Source organism: Dermacentor variabilis, chromosome 4 (genome assembly GCF_050947875.1).
Source record: "Dermacentor variabilis isolate Ectoservices chromosome 4, ASM5094787v1, whole genome shotgun sequence".
NCBI lineage: Eukaryota > Metazoa > Arthropoda > Arachnida > Ixodida > Ixodidae > Dermacentor > Dermacentor variabilis.
The window spans coordinates 201,486,072-201,508,307 of NC_134571.1; the positions used below are offsets into that span (position 1 = coordinate 201,486,072).

General features: G+C 43.9%; 1 protein-coding gene across 3 annotated transcripts; it reads left to right on the forward strand.

Moving 5' to 3' along the window:
* Positions 1-4,886: 4,886 nt before the first annotated feature.
* On the forward strand, positions 4,887-14,129 carry LOC142580049 (uncharacterized). Of its 3 annotated transcripts, XM_075690801.1 has the most exons (5): positions 4,887-5,104; positions 7,372-7,514; positions 8,479-8,547; positions 9,602-9,682; positions 11,998-14,100. In XM_075690801.1, the coding sequence occupies exons 2-5, from the start codon at positions 7,466-7,468 to the stop codon at positions 12,108-12,110; spliced, it is 312 nt and encodes a 103-aa protein (XP_075546916.1). In that variant the 5' UTR covers positions 4,887-5,104; positions 7,372-7,465; the 3' UTR covers positions 12,111-14,100. The 3 variants fall into 3 exon arrangements, 2 of the variants coding, with proteins under 2 accessions (XP_075546916.1, XP_075546915.1); XM_075690800.1 differs by lacking the exon at positions 4,887-5,104 and having other exon boundaries at positions 7,056-7,514; XR_012827548.1 differs by lacking the exons at positions 4,887-5,104; positions 9,602-9,682 and having other exon boundaries at positions 7,056-8,547; positions 11,998-14,129.
* The last annotated feature ends 8,107 nt before the right edge of the window (positions 14,130-22,236 follow it).

Genomic DNA, 22,236 nt, shown 5'->3' on the forward strand with positions numbered 1-22,236 from the left:
TACATATATATAGAAAAGTATCAGTCATAGCTCTCGTAGTATAGCCTTCTGAGCCGTTTCCCTTTTCTTTTTCTTCTCTTTTTTTTTTCTTTGAAAGAAGTCCTATTAGGGTTATTATAATTACACGAAGGTATTTCGCCCTCGCCAGCAGCAGTACTTCAGATAGCTATTCCGGCGGCTAGCTTCCCACGCTATGCGTGCCGCCCCCACACCTGTTTAAGCTTTTTCCTAGACGCTAGAGCTATACAATGTCCGCGCAACCTTGAGCGATCGGAAAGCGCGTTTTCCACCCTGGGCCGGCGGAGAGGGGAGACTTTGTTCCGGCCGCGAAGCTCTCTACATCTCAGTAAGGCGCCTGGTGGTGGTCTCGTGCTGACGATGCCCTCTCGGTGAGCGCAAATTTCCCCCCTCATCTTTTAAGAGATTCAATACATACAAGCATTTGTCTCGCAAGCCAGATTTATTTCAAGGGAATTCTCCACGTCACAATAATTTCTCTCGTCGTATACGAGTGCTGATTGCCGTGTTATAGTTTGTTAACGAAGCTTCCCCTCAAGTCTAAATATTTTAAGGCAGTTTTCCTAGTCTATAAAGCCGCTCGAGTTCACGCTGCTCCTCTGGCGGCCATTTTTCCAAGAAATTATGCCTTCCAACCACTCAGAATGCCGGTGACAACTTCACGTTTGATCAATTCTGGATATTGTAAATAGTAAACAGCTACTTTTGCCTACATGATCGGCCATGACATTGAAATTGCTGATACAACGGAAAGCATTGCACCGGATGCACGTATATAGAACTGTGTATGTTGAGTGAGATAAGAGCTGCACTATAGGCATCGCAGGCAGTTTTAATTGGAGGCAAACTTGGCAAGTGCGCCTCGAATGATAAATTGTTTTGTCTAAACCGAAACAGCGCCAATTGGTAGGCTGCATGAAAGAGAGACATTCTTATTGAATGACAGGAAGTTATTCGGCATATATCTGGCGATCACTCAGGAAATGGTTGTTGTGGAACGACGAGTCGGTTCTGATGTACTTCGCTATAAAAACGCGCGAGATAGTGTCGAGCAGCCTATATTGGCTTTTGTGTGTATATATATATATCAATTCTAAATAGTGTAAGGCAGTTTGTCGTGTGCGTATCATGGACACGCATGCTTATATCGCCTTCCGTTTCCCTACCACGGTTGCGCTTTAAAACCAACAGCGCGCATGCGATCCCATAGATGAGATGAATACATATATATATAGAAAAGTATCAGTCATAGCTCTCGTAGTATAGCCTTCTGAGCCGTTTCCCTTTTCTTTTTCTTCTCTTTTTTCTTTCTTTGAAAGAAGTCCTATTAGGGTTATCATAATTACACGAAGGTATTTCGCCCTCGCCAGCAGCAGTACTTGAGATAGCTATTCCGGCGGCTAGCTTCCCACGCTATGTGTGCCGCCCCCACACCTGTTTAAGCTTTTTCCTAGACGCTAGAGCTATACAATGTCCGCGCAACCTTGAGCGATCGGAAAGCGCGTTTTCCACCCTGGGCCGGCGGAGAGGGGAGACTTTGTTCCGGCCGCGAAGCTCTCTACATCTCAGTAAGGCGCCTGGTGGTGGTCTCGTGCTGACGATGCCCTCTCGGTGAGCACAAATTTCCCCCCTCATCTTTTAAGAGATTCAATACATACAAGCATTTGTCTCGCAAACCAGATTTATTTCAAGAGAATTCTCCACGTCTCAATAATTTCTCTCGTCGTATACGAGTGCTGATTGCCGTGTTATAGTTTGTTAACGAAGCTTCCCCTCAAGTCTAAATATTTTAAGGCAGTTTTCCTAGTCTATAAAGCCGCTCGAGTTCACGCTGCTCCTCTGGCGGCCATTTTTTCAAGAAATTATGCCTTCCAACCACTCAGAATGCCGGTGACAACTTCACGTTTGATCAATTCTCGATATTGTAAATAGTAAACAGCTACTTTTGCCTACATGATCGGCCATGACATTGAAATTGCTGATACAACGGAAAGCATTGCACCGGATGCACGTATATAGAACTGTGTATGTTGCGTGAGATAAGAGCTGCACTATAGGCATCGCAGGCAGTTTTAATTGGAGGCAAACTTGGCAAGTGCGCCTCGAATGATAAATTGTTTTGTCTAAACCGAAACAGCGCGAATTGGTAGGCTGTATGAAAGAGAGACATTCTTATTGAATGACAGGAAGTTATTCGGCATATAACTGGCGATCACTCAGGAAATGGTTGTTGTGGAACGACGAGTCGGTTCTGATGTACTTCGCTATAAAAACGCGCGAGATAGTGTCGAGCAGCCTATATTGGCTTTTGTGTGTATATATATATATCAATTCTAAATAGTGTAAGGCAGTTTGTCGTGTGCGTATCATGGACACGCATGCTTATATCGCCTTCCGTTTCCCTACCACGGTTGCGCTTTAAAACCAACAGCGCGCATGCGATCCCATAGATGAGATGAATACATATATATATAGAAAAGTATCAGTCATAGCTCTCGTAGTATAGCCTTCTGAGCCGTTTCCCTTTTCATTTTCTTCTCTTTTTTTTTTCTTTGAAAGAAGTCCTATTACGGTTATTATAATTACACGAAGGTATTTCGCCCTCGCCAGCAGCAGTAATTGAGATAGCTATTCCGGCGGCTAGCTTCCCACGCTATGCGTGCCGCCCCCGCACCTGTTTAAGCTTTTTCCTAGACGCTAGAGCTATACAATGTCCGCGCAACCTTGAGCGATCGGAAAGCGCGTTTTCCACCCTGGGCCGGCGGAGAGGGGAGACTTTGTTCCGGCCGCGAAGCTCTCTACATCTGAGTAAAGCGCCTGGTGGTGGTCTCGTGCTGACGATGCCCTCTCGGTGAGCGCATATTTCCCCCCTCATCTTTTAAGAGATTCAATACATACAAGCATTTGTCTCGCAAACCAGATTTATTTCAAGGGAATTCTCCACGTCTCAATAATTTCTCTCGTCGTATACGAGTGCTGATTGCCGTGTTATAGTTTGTTAACGAAGCTTCCCCTCAAGTCTAAATATTTTAAGGCAGTTTTCCTAGTCTATAAAGCCGCTCGAGTTCACGCTGCTCCTCTGGCGGCCATTTTTCCAAGAAATTATGCCTTCCAACCACTCAGAATGCCGGTGACAACTTCACGTTTGATCAATTCTGGATATTGTAAATAGTAAACAGCTACTTTTGCCTACACGATCGGCCATGACATTGAAATTGCTGATACAACGGAAAGCATTGCACCGGATGCACGTATATAGAACTGTGTATGTTGAGTGAGATAAGAGCTGCACTATAGGCATCGCAGGCAGTTTTAATTGGAGGCAAACTTGGCAAGTGCGCCTCGAATGATAAATTGTTTTGTCTAAACCGAAACAGCGCCAATTGGTAGGCTGCATGAAAGAGAGTCATTCTTATTGAATGACAGGAAGTTATTCGGCATATATCTGGCGATCACTCAGGAAATGGTTGTTGTGGAACGACGAGTCGGTTCTGATGTACTTCGCTATAAAAACGCGCGAGATAGTGTCGAGCAGCCTATATTGGCTTTTGTGTGTATATATATATATCAATTCTAAATAGTGTAAGGCAGTTTGTCGTGTGCGTATCATGGACACGCATGCTTATATCGCCTTCCGTTTCCCTACCACGGTTGCGCTTTAAAACCAACAGCGCGCATGCGATCCCATAGATGAGATGAATACATATATATATAGAAAAGTATCAGTCATAGCTCTCGTAGTATAGCCTTCTGAGCCGTTTCCCTTTTCTTTTTCTTCTCTTTTTTCTTTCTTTGAAAGAAGTCCTATTAGGGTTATCATAATTACACGAAGGTATTTCGCCCTCGCCAGCAGCAGTACTTGAGATAGCTATTCCGGCGGCTAGCTTCCCACGCTATGTGTGCCGCCCCCACACCTGTTTAAGCTTTTTGCTAGACGCTAGAGCTATACAATGTCCGCGCAACCTTGAGCGATCGGAAAGCGCGTTTTCCACCCTGGGCCGGCGGAGAGGGGAGACTTTGTTCCGGCCGCGAAGCTCTCTACATCTCAGTAAGGCGCCTGGTGGTGGTCTCGTGCTGACGATGCCCTCTCGGTGAGCACAAATTTCCCCCCTCATCTTTTAAGAGATTCAATACATACAAGCATTTGTCTCGCAAACCAGATTTATTTCAAGAGAATTCTCCACGTCTCAATAATTTCTCTCGTCGTATACGAGTGCTGATTGCCGTGTTATAGTTTGTTAACGAAGCTTCCCCTCAAGTCTAAATATTTTAAGGCAGTTTTCCTAGTCTATAAAGCGGCTCGAGTTCACGCTGCTCCTCTGGCGGCCATTTTTTCAAGAAATTATGCCTTCCAACCACTCAGAATGCCGGTGACAACTTCACGTTTGATCAATTCTCGATATTGTAAATAGTAAACAGCTACTTTTGCCTACATGATCGGCCATGACATTGAAATTGCTGATACAACGGAAAGCATTGCACCGGATGCACGTATACACTCTAAAAACTAGGGAGGGTATCGCAGGAGTGAAGCTGCCGGTTCACTCTTCAAAGCGTCGTTTTACTCTCGCAAAATGTCGAGGAGAGTGAAATGCATTGTTCACTCTGTCACCAAGGAGAGAGTGAAATGTGCTTTTCACTCTCCCCTTCAGAGAGAGAGAGTGAAAAGACTCTTGCGACATTAGAAAAGAGAGACTCTTGCGGCAATAGAAAACAAAACGTAGCGTAATCTTCTGCTTCAACTGTAGGTGGCTGGCCCCGAACATGGCAATGTATCATTCATGCACGCTGAGCAAAGAACACATCGTTTTGCTTCTAAGAGAACAGGCCGCCGCAGTTCAACGGAACGCGTATCGAGCGCTCTACTTTTTCACTCGGAGTTGCTCCACCGCGCGCGCGCGCGCTCAAGATCGCGGAACAACACAGCACCGGAGAAAGGTGACCGTCCGCCGAGCAGCACAGCAGCAGCCAATGCATTTCAGCAGCAAAGGCCAGCCAAGGGAGATCGTATGTCAGCCATCTCGCGTCGCCACGAACACACGACTGTCGTTCGTCATGCCTTGGATATAACAGCAAATCCTCCACGGTAAGTGAATTCTAACTTAGGTGCACATTGTCCGTATATGTCATGCTATCGCCAGGAAGTCGTCGCTGCGCTTAGCCGACGCGATTGACAAAGGACTAGGCATACGCGCTGTGTCTCTCGATGTCAATCGAAAAAGCCAGTCGTCGCGATAACTGCATGTGATTTTATCACTTTGTCGTTGTCCGTAAGAGCTTTAAAAATCGAAAACGCTGCCAGAACTATGGTATGTTCAATAAGACGCCAGGCGAGAGGACGCTTAAAATGGTTAATTCACCAGCCCGTGATTCCGAGCCTATGCGGAGCGTGATTAGCGTGCGTTTTGTGTGTTTGAATTTATTCAGTTTGGCAGTCTACTGTGTACCGAATGCTGTTGAACTAAGGAATCACATAACAGAAAACGTCATTTTGCTGGCAGCATGCCTTTTTTTTTTATAAGTAAACCGCGCGCTTGACGGTGTCTCGCGCAGGGGGAATCTGCGACCACTGAAGTTACGTGCAGCACCAGTGCTAGTTAGAAACTTTGCCGCAGGCATTCAGCTGCATGCTGCAAGAGGTCAGTTGGGCGCGTTATCTTGAACTTACTGAAAACGCATGAGGAATCCGTGTCTTATGCTGAAAAAAGTATAAACCCCATATAAGCGATCTTGCGCGCGGCAGGTACAAGCGACGCGACGGAGATGGCTGTCGCGTTCGCTCGTCGCCTACAAGTCGTACTCCGTGCGAGCGACGATTTTGAGCGACGCCTCCCCGGTGTTGCCGGCATGAGGGCTGCAGTCACGCGTGACGCGTGCTTTAGTAATTTACGTTGATGTGTTTTACTATAAAAAGTAGCATAAAATATTTCCGGAGGTCTTGCAGTACGTTCTTATCCTTGCACGTATAAAAATTGAATCATTTGCTCGTTCCGCGCGACAATCGGTAGTATTTGAGCGATGTATGTACATCCAGTTCCGGCTTCGCGCTATTGGCTAGTCGCTCATAGCACTTCTGGGCGACGAGCTGCGATTTCTAGATTTCCAGAACCGAGCCATCTGTTAAAGCGACGGCCCGTTTTGTCGCACGAAGCCGTCGCTCGTCGCCGTCGCGTACTAAATCGCTCTCACAGTGTTTATCCCTAAGAGTGAACTGTTTTTGCTCATGTTGAAATGGTGTGGTTATAGGTCTGGTTTTGTCTCCTGTTGCGGTTTTCGTGCACGGTGCGAAACTGAAAGGATGCTTATGTCTACGAAGTCGGTGAATTGTCGAGCAGCTAGTTACGCATCGGCATCGAATATAACGGCTGCTGTGTGGAAAAACAATTGCAGGGGCGCTTTGCATACGCTTATTGTTTTGGACATGCCTGTGCATTTGCTAATATGAGTTGGCGTGTCAGAGTTGTGTCATATGAACAGCTAAATCAGCCTTCCTCTGGGGGTTACAAGCGTAATGTGTGCATTTTGCTATAGCATGGCAGATCAAGATGTGTTTATCGCTTGAATATTTCTAGTAGAGAAATAAAATATCAAAATGAAATGTTGCTTTAATTCCGTGTTACCAGTCTGTCGTACACGGAACAATAGGTTGGTGTAATAAACTAATAACTGCGGTTTAACTGCAACTTTTACATGCCTACAAGAATCTAAAATGCTAGATTTCAAACTGCAGCAGTAGTCGGGTCTGTCAAAAATGAACTCCACTGCGCACCTCATGCATGAAAATAAGTTCATGCCTTTTAGTAAGCTTAGATGCAGGCCACAGTGAACTTGTTAGTATTGAAATGTGGGTAAGCTTGCCATAACAAGCCTTGTTGCCCTTTTTTATAGGCACATCCACATATCCATTGAGCTGAAGGACAATATTTTCATCCCTACTGAGCATCATGTTTGCAGCTATAATCCTCAAATTATGGCTTCAGCAGTGGCACAACCAGGGATGGTGCGGGGGGGGGGGGCACACTGGGCACGTGCTTAGGATGTGTAACAAGTGGTGTTTGCGATACACCAGACTCATGACAGACCTATGGCGTCTGAAAATGACCAATATTCTATTCATTAGCAGGAGTATTCTAACATTCATGAAAAACAAGGATGAACTGTGGTTTATTTGTTTTTTTGCTTAAATCTAAAAATTGAAGTTTAGCAGTTGGCTGTTGCAGTCATTTGGATGTTTTGCATGCATTTCACTAGGAAGACTAAGAGCTAAGACTTTTTTATTGCCATGGCCTTGACTGTCTTGATGTTGTTTTGCACCATGCCCTTGTGTTGACTTTTGCATACGATATTTTTCAGGCACCCGCTTTATATAACGCAAGAAGGCAGCTGCAAGGACACGAGGATGTGAAAGAGCCAGTGCAGCGCGACTTCACGTAGTGCAGAGGAGCCAATGCCAAAAAATCAAAATACATTGGCATGTTATTTGGACAAGAAAACTAGTATGTGGGTATATTGGGTGTACCATTTGACCAAATGTCAACAAAATCAAGATACAGTATGTTACACGAAGATGAAAATTCTCACGTGCTCCAGGCAGTCATCTTAACATGGTATATTTATGTAATGTCTCTGATTGGAAAGTCAAATCAAGTATGCTCTCTGGAGACAAACACATAGCAGCAAGTGTCATTGAAAAGTTAAAAATGTGTTTTAAGAAAGCTGATTAGTTCTGAGAAGTGACTGCTTTTTGTCTTGTCTCTCAACAGATATATCCATGTGATAAAAAAATAGTGGTACAATGAAATTGCATATTTGCTTAGCGACATGATACATACTTGCAATGAGCACGGTGCCTGTGTTTACTATAAAAAGCAACAGCCCATGCTTGGTTAGGTTAGGCCCACTACAACATGCAGGCATGGGTGATTGGCGCTTTTTTTATTTCTGTGTCGTGAGGTTTATTGACGTGCGTATAGGTGCAGTGGCACGCAGTATGGCTAGTACAAAAAGGGGGGGGGGGCAGATATATGTAGCTCACTGTACACGACACAGGGCAAAGGAAATCCGTGTTCAGCAACTATGTTAAATGCCATGTACGTAAATTTTACAACACTACTCGTTCGAAGCGCGCACAGGTGCATATTGAAGAAAAGTTTCCAGGGTAGATAATTTAGTTCGTAATTTACACTAATTTTGCTCTAACCACGAGACATAATAATTTGAATATACTGCACGGAAAAACCTAGAGCGAATTAAATTGTGTGTCAGTTTCGTGTGTATACATATAGTCTTTCCTATGCATCAGGTTTTTTGCGTAATGCATTAACAGTTAACAGCCTATCTTATGATGTGTACTCTGTTTACATTACAGTTGTTTATTAGTTTACTCGTTTGTTTTGCGACTGATGAAATGCCGGCATATATATATTTTCAACATTTGACATAACCCTGTATGTTTTGCAGGGACAACCCAGGACGTGCATTTCTCAGCACCCAGTCAACTGCCAAAAGTGACTCAAACACAGGCCACCAGTAAGTGGACATCAGTTGCAATTTCACATTATGCAGTTGGCGGCTGCCTTGTACGGAGGCTTTTTTTTTAATGAGATGGTGATGTCGTTCTAATGTACATTTTGACCACAAAGGTGCGATCATGTCTCACAGAGGCATATATGGTTGCTATTCTCTGCGAGGGACGTATTCTCGTGTTCGTGAAGCATTTGTGTTTGGCAGTATTGTCGCCCAATGAGTCGGATATAAACACTAACTCGCCACTGCCAGCAAGTAGTTGCGAGAAACGCATTATGACGCTGTAAAGTTATTTCATTAATTCGAAGGAAAGTTTTGCAGCAGGAAAAAAGGTTGCTATTCCAGGTAAACATGTCTTTTTCTCACAGGTTATTTAGCCAAACTGTGGATGCATGAAATTCGTGACTTATGAATAGATTTTACTTTATTCTTTAGTAATGCTTCTAAAAGAGACTAGAAATAGCATGTGACTACCTCTGCAATCAGCAGACCATACATTTACAGTCATAAGTGGCAGTTCCATGCAGTCTCGCACTTTATATAACCTTTCCTTTCAGCAACATTGGAACTGGTGGCTGCGTTTTCAGAAGGAGAAGTGCACTTGACACTGTATATGTATGTGTGAATTCGGTTTTCTTTGTATGTGTCGGCTCACTGACAAACAGTGCAAAAATCTGTTGTACCATGAGCCTGACGACGCCTTCTGCTGCTAGAAATGCGGCACTTCGTATTTTATAGTACTGCATGACATTTAAATCAAAGCTACCACATAAAATGATCAAGAAAACTAACCGCTGTTATAGCTGTTTTCCTCAAAGAACGCTTGTCCTTTATGGGCTGTGTTAATCTGAGCTCTCCACCGATGTTTCAGTAGTATTATCCCTTAGTGAGTGAGAGATTGGGGGCAATTAATCGTGTTAGTGTTTAGGTGGTGTCCTAATTATGTGCATTTGTTCCAATAAAGTTGTCTAGATTACTTTATTGTGTAGTGTAAAGCTTATGAAACCATCAGCAACTACTGAGTTGCTAACACGCATATGGATTTGTCACTATACAGGTGGAACTCGGCTGTACCACTGCAGTGCTGCGGAAATTGCCTTCACCAGCGGCTTTGCAACAGCTGTTTCGCAGCATGTCGGTATGTGTTAATTTATAATAATGTTGAGATGGGCTAGTATTATGGACCACTGCTACTCTGTATTGTGACAGATCCATATGATAAGGGATGTAATGGGCACAGCGAAAACCTTTGAATTTTTTACTACGGTACATAAACAGGCTCTCCTTTTCGTCACTGGAGCAGGAGAGAAGGGCATGCAGGCACTCCTGAATGTACATATATTTCAAAACATGAGAGAGACATATACACACACACACGCACACAATTAAACTAAAGGCAGGGACGTTCCATCTTTCATCTTGAATTGAATTGTGTAGCGCAAAAATACAACACAGACCACAGAAAAGCACACATGTTAACAGGTTTGATACACACGTTAGTTAAACAGATTTGATACTTCAAGTGTGCTATTTTACACAAGGGGGAAGGGAAAGGGGAGAAAATCTGAAAAAAAAGTAGAGTGGAAAAAAAGGAATCGTGCCAAAAAGCATGAGAAGCATCGCGCAGCCAGGATCACCAGCAAGACATCTAAAAAGTACTCTGATAAAATTACATACAGGACAACCTTACGTATAGTTTGTTTCAATCAACTCGGATCACATGCAGCCATTACTGCAATCGAGTTGTTTCCTTATGTCATATGCGGGAATGATGTGGGCCCAAAAAACTGTTTAGAGCTGAAGGATTATGTTCCATTCTAGCCTCATTGCCTGCTTTTTTATCATATTGTTATCAGCTGCTTATGTTAGGGACAAAAAGTAAGAGTACGAACTGTTTCCCGATTCGCCATTCCACACAACATGTCTTTGTGACTATATGTACATGCAGATGATCCATAGTTGAAAAATATTCAGTACAGTAGAATCTCATTACAATATGCACTTGGTTGTAAGAGACATCTGAAAATGGTTTGGTTGGTTTTCCGACGTTTGCCACGTTAACAATACTGTATACAAGAGACACCTTTGTTACTAAGGATGATTTTTTTAAGTATTCACTACTTCGAAGGGACACAACCCAGACACATTCACTTTGTGCACCTTGTGTGCTCCGAAGGGCGTAAAGATCACGCAATCCTTACACAAGTCAATCGCGCATGTCTCTTTTAGCATGAACCAGAAAAGGAGGGCAACGAGGACAGTGCAGGGCAGAAAGTGTCGGCAGTTGAAGCTGACGAGCGTCTAAGAGCACCTCAAAGGTACTGCGAGCAACAAGGCTTGCAAAGTGAAGTGTTTAAATTCCAGAAGTTGGGAAGGAAGCTAATACAATCTACAGTCACTAAAAAGCTGTGAATGTCTTCTTTAAAGGGCCCCTAAACTACCAAGGTTGAAATTTAGTTGCGGTGTTGCAGTTCTACACAATAAGGCAATGAACAGGTAGCCATGAGAATTTTTCGAAACGGTGCAGTAATAGTGGAGCTACGTGTGTTTGATTATCGAAAAGTAGTCCCCACTCATTTTACTCTTTCATCTGGTACACGCCATATGGACAGTATCGTCTTTTCCTTGCCTAGTACACCTCCAAATGTTACGGGACAGGCCAACACCAACGAGCTCTGTTGCTGCCGCGCTGGCCCGTCGTCCTGCGAGGGGTGGCGCTAATACAACGGAACTATATGGTGACTCGTGTTGAAGAGCCTCATAGGGAGACCCTTCTGTTGGCGTTTCTGTTCTTTGCCCCCATTGGCTGCCCACAATGGCATTGCGCGCAACGCGACGAGGAAGAAGGAGTGTGTGTATTTGCTTGCAGGCCTTGCCAGCAGTCGTACACTTTCGTTCGACCAATCGACAGCACCGGAAACTGGTGACATCATCAGAGACAGCCTGGTGACGTCAGGACAAACTGGGGGGTGTAGGATAGGTCCAGAGAGGCGCACGGGGTCATTTTCTTCATATTGTGGTGCTCCGGCAGTGCTACGCACTCTGGCATTTGGCTTCGTCGATCGTGACGGCATTCTGATTTCGATACGTGTGTTTGCTTGAAATGTTCAAAAAATGTCGAGAAGTGGTTTAGGGGCCCTTTAAGCCACCCTGAGCATTTATTCCTTCAGATATATCAAAACATACTTTAGTGATGATGCATAATAAAGTGATCTATTCTGGCTCCTAAGTGTCTCAAAATTTTTGGTTTCGAGAGACATGTTTCCCGTGCCTCTTGAATATCTTCTGATGAGGCTTTACTGTAATATACACAAACAATTGTAACTCCTCCTGCAAGTATTATTCATTTAGCCCGGTCACTTATGTGCAAAGCTTGTGGTTAAGTCTTGATGTCCGTACTTTTTAGAGCTATGTTTATTAATTCATGCTGTTCTTATTGGTTCTTTGATGCAGGAGACAATGCCTACGAAATTATTGGCCCTGATCGTGAGAGCCCTCAAGGGGCAAACAACATCTCTGTTGCAGAAGTGAGCCCGGTACCACTTGGAAGTTACCATGACAGATGACACGGCAGCAATAGATACAGAGACTGCCACGTCTACTGCAGCTGCAACAGTGTACGAGGCAAGCAGCAGCGCGTCAGCATCAGCAGCAGTGTCAGAAGGAACCACACCAGGCCTGGTAGAGCAACATGTGTGCTATCACTGACTTTTTTTGTAGTGGATACAACTCATTTGCTCAACATACAAAAGCTTTTCACCACGACTGTGAGCCAGTGTTATTGTGCAGCAAGTGCAAGACTAAGTTAGGTGTTATAACACAGTACAAGCATCACTTTAATATATGCAAATGCAAACATATTACAGTTGTTGCCTCGCCAGCCAGCCCACATAGTGACAACAATGTGGAACACATGGTGGGACACACCTCTCCCCCATTACAAGATAGTAGAGACTGTCAGTGTTGTTGCTAGATTGACTGGTCTTTGTAGGCAACTAGAAGGACAACACAGGTGTCATAAGATTGTTGTTGATGTTGTTGTTGAAGAGGTAAAAAAGAAGTTTGATGCAGCTGAAGTGCCAACTGATATTGAGCAAATCAAAAGCAACCACCTCAGAAAGCAACACTATCGAAATTTGGGTATGTGCCGCCAACTCTGGTAAGAATGGCATAGGACAGAAGTGTGATGAAAATCACACAGACACTGCTGTTGCATCACTGGCCACAGTGAGCAGCGACTTGTAGGGCAAGAGTCAACTGAAACTAACATTATGATATAGTGTCATGCTCCCATGTGACCACTTTTCAAGTTATATTGCAAGATACAGCTCAACCTCCAGAAACGAGACTGCAACTTGTCTGTAAAAAAGCTTTCACAAAAAATTATTCATAACACCATTAACATAGCAGTATCTTTTTTTTTGTGTCGGTTCGAGGTTCCCGGCTGTCCATTAATGCAAAAATTGAGGAAAAAAAGAACATGTGTCGTACTTGCACCTTTTTAACAAGTACGAGGGGGACAGAACTTTTCTAGTCGTGCATCTTCATCATACTATCAAGTTTTTAAATGCCTTTTATAATTATTATTACCAGTTATATCTGAGTGCATTGTATGCATGTAGCAGGTGTAAAATCAGGTCAGTTGGATCAGATGCCTTATCTGCAAGCGAGCCCTATATTCAAGAAATTTGAATTAAAATAGTTACGTTAGAGACGCAGTCTTTCAGCACTTTATTGCCTGTGGTTTAAGCATTGCTCAATACTTTTGTGGGTGGCAATTTCAACCGGCACAGCCCTGCGCTTTGCCACAGTCACATTTGTCTTCAAAGCGGTGTTTACCATTTGTGTTGATCTGTTTGTGTATGCATAGAGCAAGTTTTTAATTTATATTTTTCTGCATTCTTGTGCTTGCACTAAGCTTGTATAAGGCAGTTACAAAATGTGCGTCACTATAACGAACTGTTCTGTTGAGCTTACACTTGCAAATAATCGTGTTCAGATGGCCGCACTTCTATGCGGGTGCACCGCTAGCTTTGTGTATGTTCTCATGTTTGTATAAAGCTTATATAAGCTAGTTAGAAAATGTATGTCACTAAGCATTGTGATATTCTTTAAAGAACTGCTTGGTTGGTTTTACACTTGTGAATTAGTATTGAGGCGGTGGTATTCCCATGTATGCCCACTGCTAGCTTTCTGTGTCCTCACGTGTTTGTATTAAGTTTCTACAAGGGAGTTACAGCATGTACGTCACTAAGCGCTGTGATATTTTTTAAAGAACTGCTTTGTTGGTTTTACACCTGTGAGTAATAGTACTCGGGTGGCACTAGTCATGTGTAGGTACACAGGGACCATTTGTATACATTATGCTCATTTAAAGCAGTTACAAAGTGTATGTCACTAATTACTGTGATATTTGTTGAATTGCTGTGATGGTTTTACACATGTGAATAATAGTGGTCAGGACACAGTACTTGCGGTGTATAGTTGAATTTATACACTGCGAAGACATGGGCTGTATACGTACCAAAAGAAATGTATGTCATTATATTGTGATTATTACTGTTTGGATTTTATTAAACTGTAATAAAATTGTTTCTTGTATCTATTGAGGTATGGCAATTTGTCATGCAACCAAACTGAGGACCTGAACTTGTGCATACAAATAAACAGCTAATTTAAGAGTATACTGCTCATATTCTGCTAAACTAGTTTAACAAATCTTGTACTACAATGCTGGAAAAATGACAGAGCTGACTCGGATGTACAGAAAAAGTTCTGCACTGGCTGAAGGACTGCCCCACACTGGAGTTCGTAATGTTGCGTTTATTGGAGTAGAACAGAAAGTGCACTTCCATTAAATATGCGACAGTCGGTGCAGAAACATAAGGCAGACGAGCAGATGTGGCACATTTTTTTCAGGGCTCTCCATGCCTACTACTGCATTTCTAGTCTTCCTGTGCTCTGCGTATAAGCCCCTGTTCAGCCAAGGTTTTTACTCCATGACAGTTGTTCTACTGGGTTCGTAGCAATATTGAAGAAAAAAATTCAATGGTTTTCAAGGACTTTCGAGGCCCCGACACAGTAACTTCAAGGACCTCGTGCAATGTGTGTAGTAGTTTGGACAGGCAATAACTTGTTCAAGAACACCGTTAACTTTAATGCAAACAAAAGAAAAAACAAATCGCATTTCAGTGATTTCAAACATTTGAAAGACTGCTAATTTGCCTTTCACCGCCCACCACTAAACGCACACAAGGAAGCATTTCAAGAAAGCGCTCAGTTTTTCTGCAATAGCACAATTAACTACTTGGACCTGCAACATTTGCAGTTTTTGAATACTGTTTGGTTTGACAGTGTATGTGATGTCATCTGTTGCCTCAGCTTTTTTCACCATCAAATAAGCAATAGTCATTTCTAATTTCTTTTTATTGTGTCTGTCGCTCTCAATTTACTCTTCACGGCTTCTCTTCGAATGCCTCAACTGTTGAGCTTCCTGCTTCTGCTCCTCCAAGCACATTTGTCGCCGGTTCCATGTGCATAAAACTGGTATCTGCAGCTCCTTTGTAATTTCAACATTAAGGATGTCGCTTTCCATCTATTACCTCCAGAGACAATTTTCTGTGACATGCGAAAGAGTGTCACAGAAGGGAAAAAAAGCGCTTGGCAATGTCTGCTAAGTCTAGCCAAGTGTACAAGTTTAAGGACTTTCCAGTACTTCTAAAAATTCAAGGGTTTTCAATGCCTTGAAAATGGCATTTTAGAAATAAAGGATTTTCAAGGATCGCTACAAACCCTGGATTCTAGCACCTAAATAATTTTACATGCTTATTTTGGCATGGAGTTAGGAAATTCATGCTTTCTAGCTAACGCTGCACTATCTCTGTACAGTGAAGCCACGAGAGCGCAACTATTTTGGAGTAAAGAAAAATACTGAAAGCTTTTAATACCACTCTTCCTTTTTTCTATGGAGCTTCGTATTTCCTAGTTAAGTTTACGAATGTGCCTGGTTTTGGCGGGCGTTTCTTCGACATTTTCTGGAAGAAGCAGATGTCTAGCCCCCGTATTCAGAAATGTATCTTAATACAAAGCTCATGCTTGACTTTGTATAAACGACGCCTGGTGCGAACGTCCCCCAGACGCTCACTGCCTTTCTTTTGGTGCGTTCACGACTTGCGTCATTTAGATCAAGTCAAGCATGGGCTTCAAGTTATGATGCATTTCTGCATATGGGGGTAAGCGTGCACAATTCCGGGCAACGCACTGTGCCATTGACACCGAGAGAAAATGGGGAAAACAGAGTTAACCACTTATGCTCCTAAACTTTCGCGTACCTGTGGTGTGCGTGTATCGTGGAAGAAAAAACAGCGCAAACACAAGGACGAAAAAAAGCATCAACCACACCAGCGCTTCGTGGTGTGGCATGTTTTTGCGTCGTCCTTGTGTTGCGCTGTTTCTTCTAAAATGCTCAACCAACTAGCCGGCAAGTCCATCCTGTGCATATATAAATTGAACACACGCATGAGTGTAGATGGTCTTCGAAGCTTTTAGAACGAGCACTGCCACAGGATACGAGCAGTGCACACGTAACAAGTGGACACATTAGTCATTTAAACATGCGTGCCAATGCATTTGACGCGGCTATCGGCATAAGCAGTCTCCAAATGTTGAAATGCATGCGCTTCAAAACGCTAACGATCCGCTGCTAATGCAGGACAACAGCTCACAGCGGACTGAACCAAACTCTAAACTAATGCACTTGAAAAGAACGCCTACACGGCAGCGTGAGGCACGTCGAAATGCCTGGTACTGGCGTCGCAGTTGCTCACCAGTATACGCGCGAATTAAATTCACATACGTGGATGGTTGGCGCAATACTTTGTATCCGCGGATTTTGGAGAACATATAATGCATGGACTGGAAAAGCACTCGATCTTGAGCTGAACGGCACATTTGTTATTTTCCTGCGGTGACGACAAGCCGTGAATAGTTCTCACGTTGTCGTCTACGTTGTCTTCCTTCGTTAGTCGTAGCAAGGAATGGAAATGATGCAAACGCACACGTATTCCAGTACACAACAACACAGCACACTGCAGAGAAACCCCACCCACCACAGCCGATTCATCAAATACGTTTGGTATATATATAACCTCTAAAAGAACACTACTGGGCGTGGCGGCGCTGTGGTGTAATGGTTATGATGTGTGTTTTGAATTGTGTCAAATGCGAGTGTACGCGGGTTCGAATTCACATGATGTATAGAGCATTGTGATTCTTGATAAGTATGTGATTCCCTTGACAATTGTATTCTAATTAGATTGTGTGACTCCTGATAGTGAAACTTTCGAAGATATTTGCAGATTAAGTGTTAATTCGCTTTTTCTCCTCAGTGGCGTTCGTGACGCATACGCATAGGCCGCTTCAGAGCAGTCACGCCTCACGGTAGGCAGCAAATAGCCAGGAAAAAGTGACTTTAAAATCCTGCATAACTTTGCTCACGCCTATTCTGAAGGCCGCTTGGAATCGGGCCAGTGTCTCTGAGGAGCCGCCTAGGGAACAGTATATCAGCGGCCCTAATTTGATCTGATTTCCTGCCTGCATGCGTGACCAGGACTTGGCTAAGAGGGTATTGGGAAGAGTACTAGCACTCTGTTCTGAAGGAATACAAGCACTCTGTTTGGGGGAGTAGAAGTACTCGGTCTGGCGGTGTACTATTAACCCTGCGGGGAGAGTATTAGCACTCTGCGAAAGAGTACTAGCACTCCCTGTGGGAAGAGTATTATCACTCTGCGGAAGAGTACTAGCAATCCCTTGCGGTGGAGTAACAAAACTCTGTCAGGAGGAGTTGACCTACTCTCTCTCAAAGAGGGTCGATCTACTCTCGAAAAGAGAGTGAAATATGGGACAAGCAGCTACTCCCTCAAAGAGAGTGCCCGGCACTCCCTTAGTCTTTAGAGTGTATAGAACTGTGTATGTTGCGTGAGATAAGAGCTGCACTATAGGCATCGCAGGCAGTTTTAATTGGAGGCAAACTTGGCAAGTGCGCCTCGAATGATAAATTGTTTTGTCTAAACCGAAACAGCGCGAATTGGTAGGCTGTATGAAAGAGAGACATTCTTATTGAATGACAGGAAGTTATTCGGCATATATCTGGCGATCACTCAGGAAATGGTTGTTGTGGAACGACGAGTCGGTTCTGATGTACTTCGCTATAAAAACGCGCGAGATAGTGTCGAGCAGCCTATATTGGCTTTTGTGTGTATATATATATATCAATTCTAAATAGTGTAAGGCAGTTTGTCGTGTGCGTATCATGGACACGCATGCTTATATCGCCTTCCGTTTCCCTACCACGGTTGCGCTTTAAAACCAACAGCGCGCATGCGATCCCATAGATGAGATGAATACATATATATATATAGAAAAGTATCAGTCATAGCTCTCGTAGTATAGCCTTCTGAGCCGTTTCCCTTTTCATTTTCTTCTCTTTTTTTTCTTTGAAAGAAGTCCTATTACGGTTATTATAATTACACGAAGGTATTTCGCCCTCTGCCAGCAGCAGTACTTGAGATAGCTATTCCGGCGGCTAGCTTCCCACGCTATGCGTGCCGCCCCCGCACCTGTTTAAGCTTTTTCCTAGACGCTAGAGCTATACAATGTCCGCGCATCCTTGAGCGATCGGAAAGCGCGTTTTCCACACTGGGCCGGCGGAGAGGGGAGACTTTGTTCCGGCCGCGAAGCTCTCTACATCTCAGTAAAGCGCCTGGTGGTGGTCTCGTGCTGACGATGCCCTCTCGGTGAGCGCATATTTCCCCCCTCATCTTTTATGAGATTCAATACATACAAGCATTTGTCTCGCAAACCAGATTTATTTCAAGGGAATTCTCCACGTCTCAATAATTTCTCTCGTCGTATACGAGTGCTGATTGCCGTGTTATAGTTTGTTAACGAAGCTTCCCCTCAAGTCTAAATATTTTAAGGCAGTTTTCCTAGTCTATAAAGCCGCTCGAGTTCACGCTGCTCCTCTGGCGGCCATTTTTCCAAGAAATTATGCCTTCCAACCACTCAGAATGCCGGTGACAACTTCACGTTTGATCAATTCTGGATATTGTAAATAGTAAACAGCTACTTTTGCCTACATGATCGGCCATGACATTGAAATTGCTGATACAACGGAAAGCATTGCACCGGATGCACGTATATAAAACTGTGTATGTTGAGTGAGATAAGAGCTGCACTATAGGCATCGCAGGCAGTTTTAATTGGAGGCAAACTTGGCAAGTGCGCCTCGAATGATAAATTGTTTTGTCTAAACCGAAACAGCGCCAATTGGTAGGCTGCATGAAAGAGAGACATTCTTATTGAATGACAGGAAGTTATTCGGCATATATCTGGCGATCACTCAGGAAATGGTTGTTGTGGAACGACGAGTCGGTTCTGATGTACTTCGCTATAAAAACGCGCGAGATAGTGTCGAGCAGCCTATATTGGCTTTTGTGTGTTTATATATATATCAATTCTAAATATTGTAAGGCAGTTTGTCATGTGCGTATCATGGACACGCATGCTTATATCGCCTTCCGTTTCCCTACCACAGTTGCGCTTTAAAACCAACAGCGCGCGCATGCGATCCCATAGATGAGATGAATACATATATATAGAAAAGTATCAGTCATAGCTCTCGTAGTATAGCCTTCTGAGCCGTTTCCCTTTTCTTTTTCTTCTCTTTTTTTTCTTTGAAAGAAGTCCTATTAGGGTTATTATAATTACACGAAGGTATTTCGCCCTCGCCAGCAGCAGTACTTGAGATAGCTATTCCGGCGGCTAGCTTCCCACGCTATGCGTGCCGCCCCCGCACCTGTTTAAGCTTTTTCCTAGACGCTAGAGCTATACAATGTCCGCGCAACCTTGAGCGATCGGAAAGCGCGTTTTCCACCCTGGGCCGGCGGAGAGGGGAGACTTTGTTCCGGCCGCGAAGCTCTCTACATCTCAGTAAGGCGCCTGGTGGTGGTCTCGTTCTGACGATGCCCTCTTGGTGAGCGCAAATTTCCCCCCTCATCTTTTAAGAGATTCAATACATACAAGCATTTGTCTCGCAAACCAGATTTATTTCAAGGGAATTCTCCACGTCTCAATAATTTCTCTCGTCGTATAAGAGTGCTGATTGCCGTGGTATAGTTTGTTAACGAAGCTTCCCCTCAAGTCTAAATATTTTAAGGCAGTTTTCCTAGTCTATAAAGCCGCTCGAGTTCACGCTGCTCCTCTGGCGGCCATTTTTTCAAGAAATTATGCCTTCCAACCACTCAGAATGCCGGTGACAACTTCACGTTTGATCAATTCTGGATATTGTAAATAGTAAACAGCTACTTTTGCCTACATGATCTGCCATGACATTGAAATTGCTGATACAACGGAAAGCATTGCACCGGATGCACGTATATAGAACTGTGTATGTGTAGTGAGATAAGAGCTGCACTATAGGCATCGCAGGCAGTTTTAATTGGACGCAAACTTGGCAAGTGCGCCTCGAATGATAAATTGTTTTGTCTAAACCGAAACAGCGCGAATTGGTAGGCTGCATGAAAGAGAGACATTCTTATTGAATGACAGGAAGTTATTCGGCATATGTCTGGCGATCACTCAGGGAATGGTTGTTGTGGAACGACGAGTCGGTTCTGATGTACTTCGCTATAAAAACGCGCGAGATAGTGTCGAGCAGCCTATATTGGCTTTTGTGTGTGTATATATATATCAATTCTAAATATTGTAAGGCAGTTTGTCGTGTGAGTATCATGGACACGCATGCTTACATCGCCTTCCGTTTCCCTACCACGGTTGCGCTTTAAAACCAACAGCGCGCGCATGCGATCTCATAGATGAGATGAATACATATGTATAGAAAAGTATCAGTCATAGCTCTCGTAGTATAGCCTTCTGAGCCGTTTCCCTTTTCTTTTTCTTCTCTTTTTTTTTCTTTGAAAGAAGTCCTATTAGGGTTATTATAATTACACGAAGGTATTTCGCCCTCGCCAGCAGCAGTACTTCAGATAGCTATTCCGGCGGCTAGCTTCCCACGCTATGCGTGCCGCCCCCACACCTGTTTAAGCTTTTTCCTAGACGCTAGAGCTATACAATGTCCGCGCAACCTTGAGCGATCGGAAAGCGCGTTTTCCACCCTGGGCCGGCGGAGAGGGGAGACTTTGTTCCGGCCGCGAAGCTCTCTACATCTCAGTAAGGCGCCTGGTGGTGGTCTCGTGCTGACGATGCCCTCTCGGTGAGCGCAAATTTCCCCCCTCATCTTTGAAGAGATTCAATACATACAAGCATTTGTCTCGCAAACCAGATTTATTTCAAGGGAATTCTCCACGTCTCAATAATTTCTCTCGTCGTACACGAGTGCTGATTGCCGTGTTATAGTTTGTTAACGAAGCTTCCCCTCAAGTCTAAATATCTTAAGGCAGTTTTCCTAGTCTATAAAGCCGCTCGAGTTCACGCTGCTCCTCTGGCGGCCATTTTTTCAAGAAATTATGCCTTCCAACCATTCAGAATGCCGGTGACAACTTCACGTTTGATCAATTCTGAATATTGTAAATAGTAAACAGCTACTTTTGCCTACATGATCGGCCATGACATTGAAATTGCTGATACAACGGAAAGCATTGCACCGGATGCACGTATATAGAACTGTGTATGTGTAGTGAGATAAGAGCTGCACTATAGGCATCGCAGGCAGTTTTAATTGGACGCAAACTTGGCAAGTGCGCCTCGAATGATAAATTGTTTTGTCTAAACCGAAACAGCGCGAATTGGTAGGCTGCATGAAAGAGAGACACTCTTATTGAATGACAGGAAGTTATTCGGCATATGTCTGGCGATCACTCAGGGAATGGTTGTTGTGGAACGACGAGTCGGTTCTGATGTACTTCGCTATAAAAACGCGCGAGATAGTGTCGAGCAGCCTATACTGGCTTTTGTGTGTGTATATATATATAAATTCTAAATATTGTAAGGCAGTTTGTCGTGTGCGTATCATGGACACGCATGCTTATATCGCCTTCCGTTTCCCTACCACGGTTGTGCTTTAAAACCAACAGCGCGCGCATGCGATCCCATAGATGAGATGAATACATATATATAGAAAAGTATCAGTCATAGCTCTCGTAGTATATATGGCCTTCTGAGCCGTTTCCCTTTTCTTTTTATTCTCTTTTTTTTTCTTTGAAAGAAGTCCTATTAGGGTTATTATAATTACACGAAGGTATTTCGCCCTCGCCAGCAGCAGTACTTGAGATACCTATTCCGGCGGCTAGCTTCCCACGCTATGCGTGCCGCCCCCGCACCTGTTTAAGCTTTTTCCTAGACGCTAGAGCTATACAATGTCCGCGCAACCTTGAGCGATCGGAAAGCGCGTTTTCCACCCTGGGCCGGCGGAGAGGGGAGACTTTGTTCCGGCCGCGAAGCTCTCTACATCTCAGTAAGGCGCCTGGTGGTGGTCTCGTGCTGACGATGCCCTCTCGGTGAGCGCAAATTTCCCCCCTCATCTTTGAAGAGATTCAATACATACAAGCATTTGTCTCGCAAGCCAGATTTATTTCAAGGGAATTCTCCACGTCACAATAATTTCTCTCGTCGTATACGAGTGCTGATTGCCGTGTTATAGTTTGTTAACGAAGCTTCCCCTCAAGTCTAAATATT

Coding starts and splice junctions, on each gene's coding strand:
- LOC142580049 (XM_075690801.1), top strand. CDS start 7,466: ATGCCAAAAAATCAAAATACATTGGCATGTTATTTGGACAAGAAAACT. Junction 8,548..9,601: donor GACTCAAACACAGGCCACCA/GTAAGTGGACAT, acceptor GTCACTATACAG/GTGGAACTCGGCTGTACCAC. Junction 9,683..11,997: donor AGCTGTTTCGCAGCATGTCG/GTATGTGTTAAT, acceptor TCTTTGATGCAG/GAGACAATGCCTACGAAATT.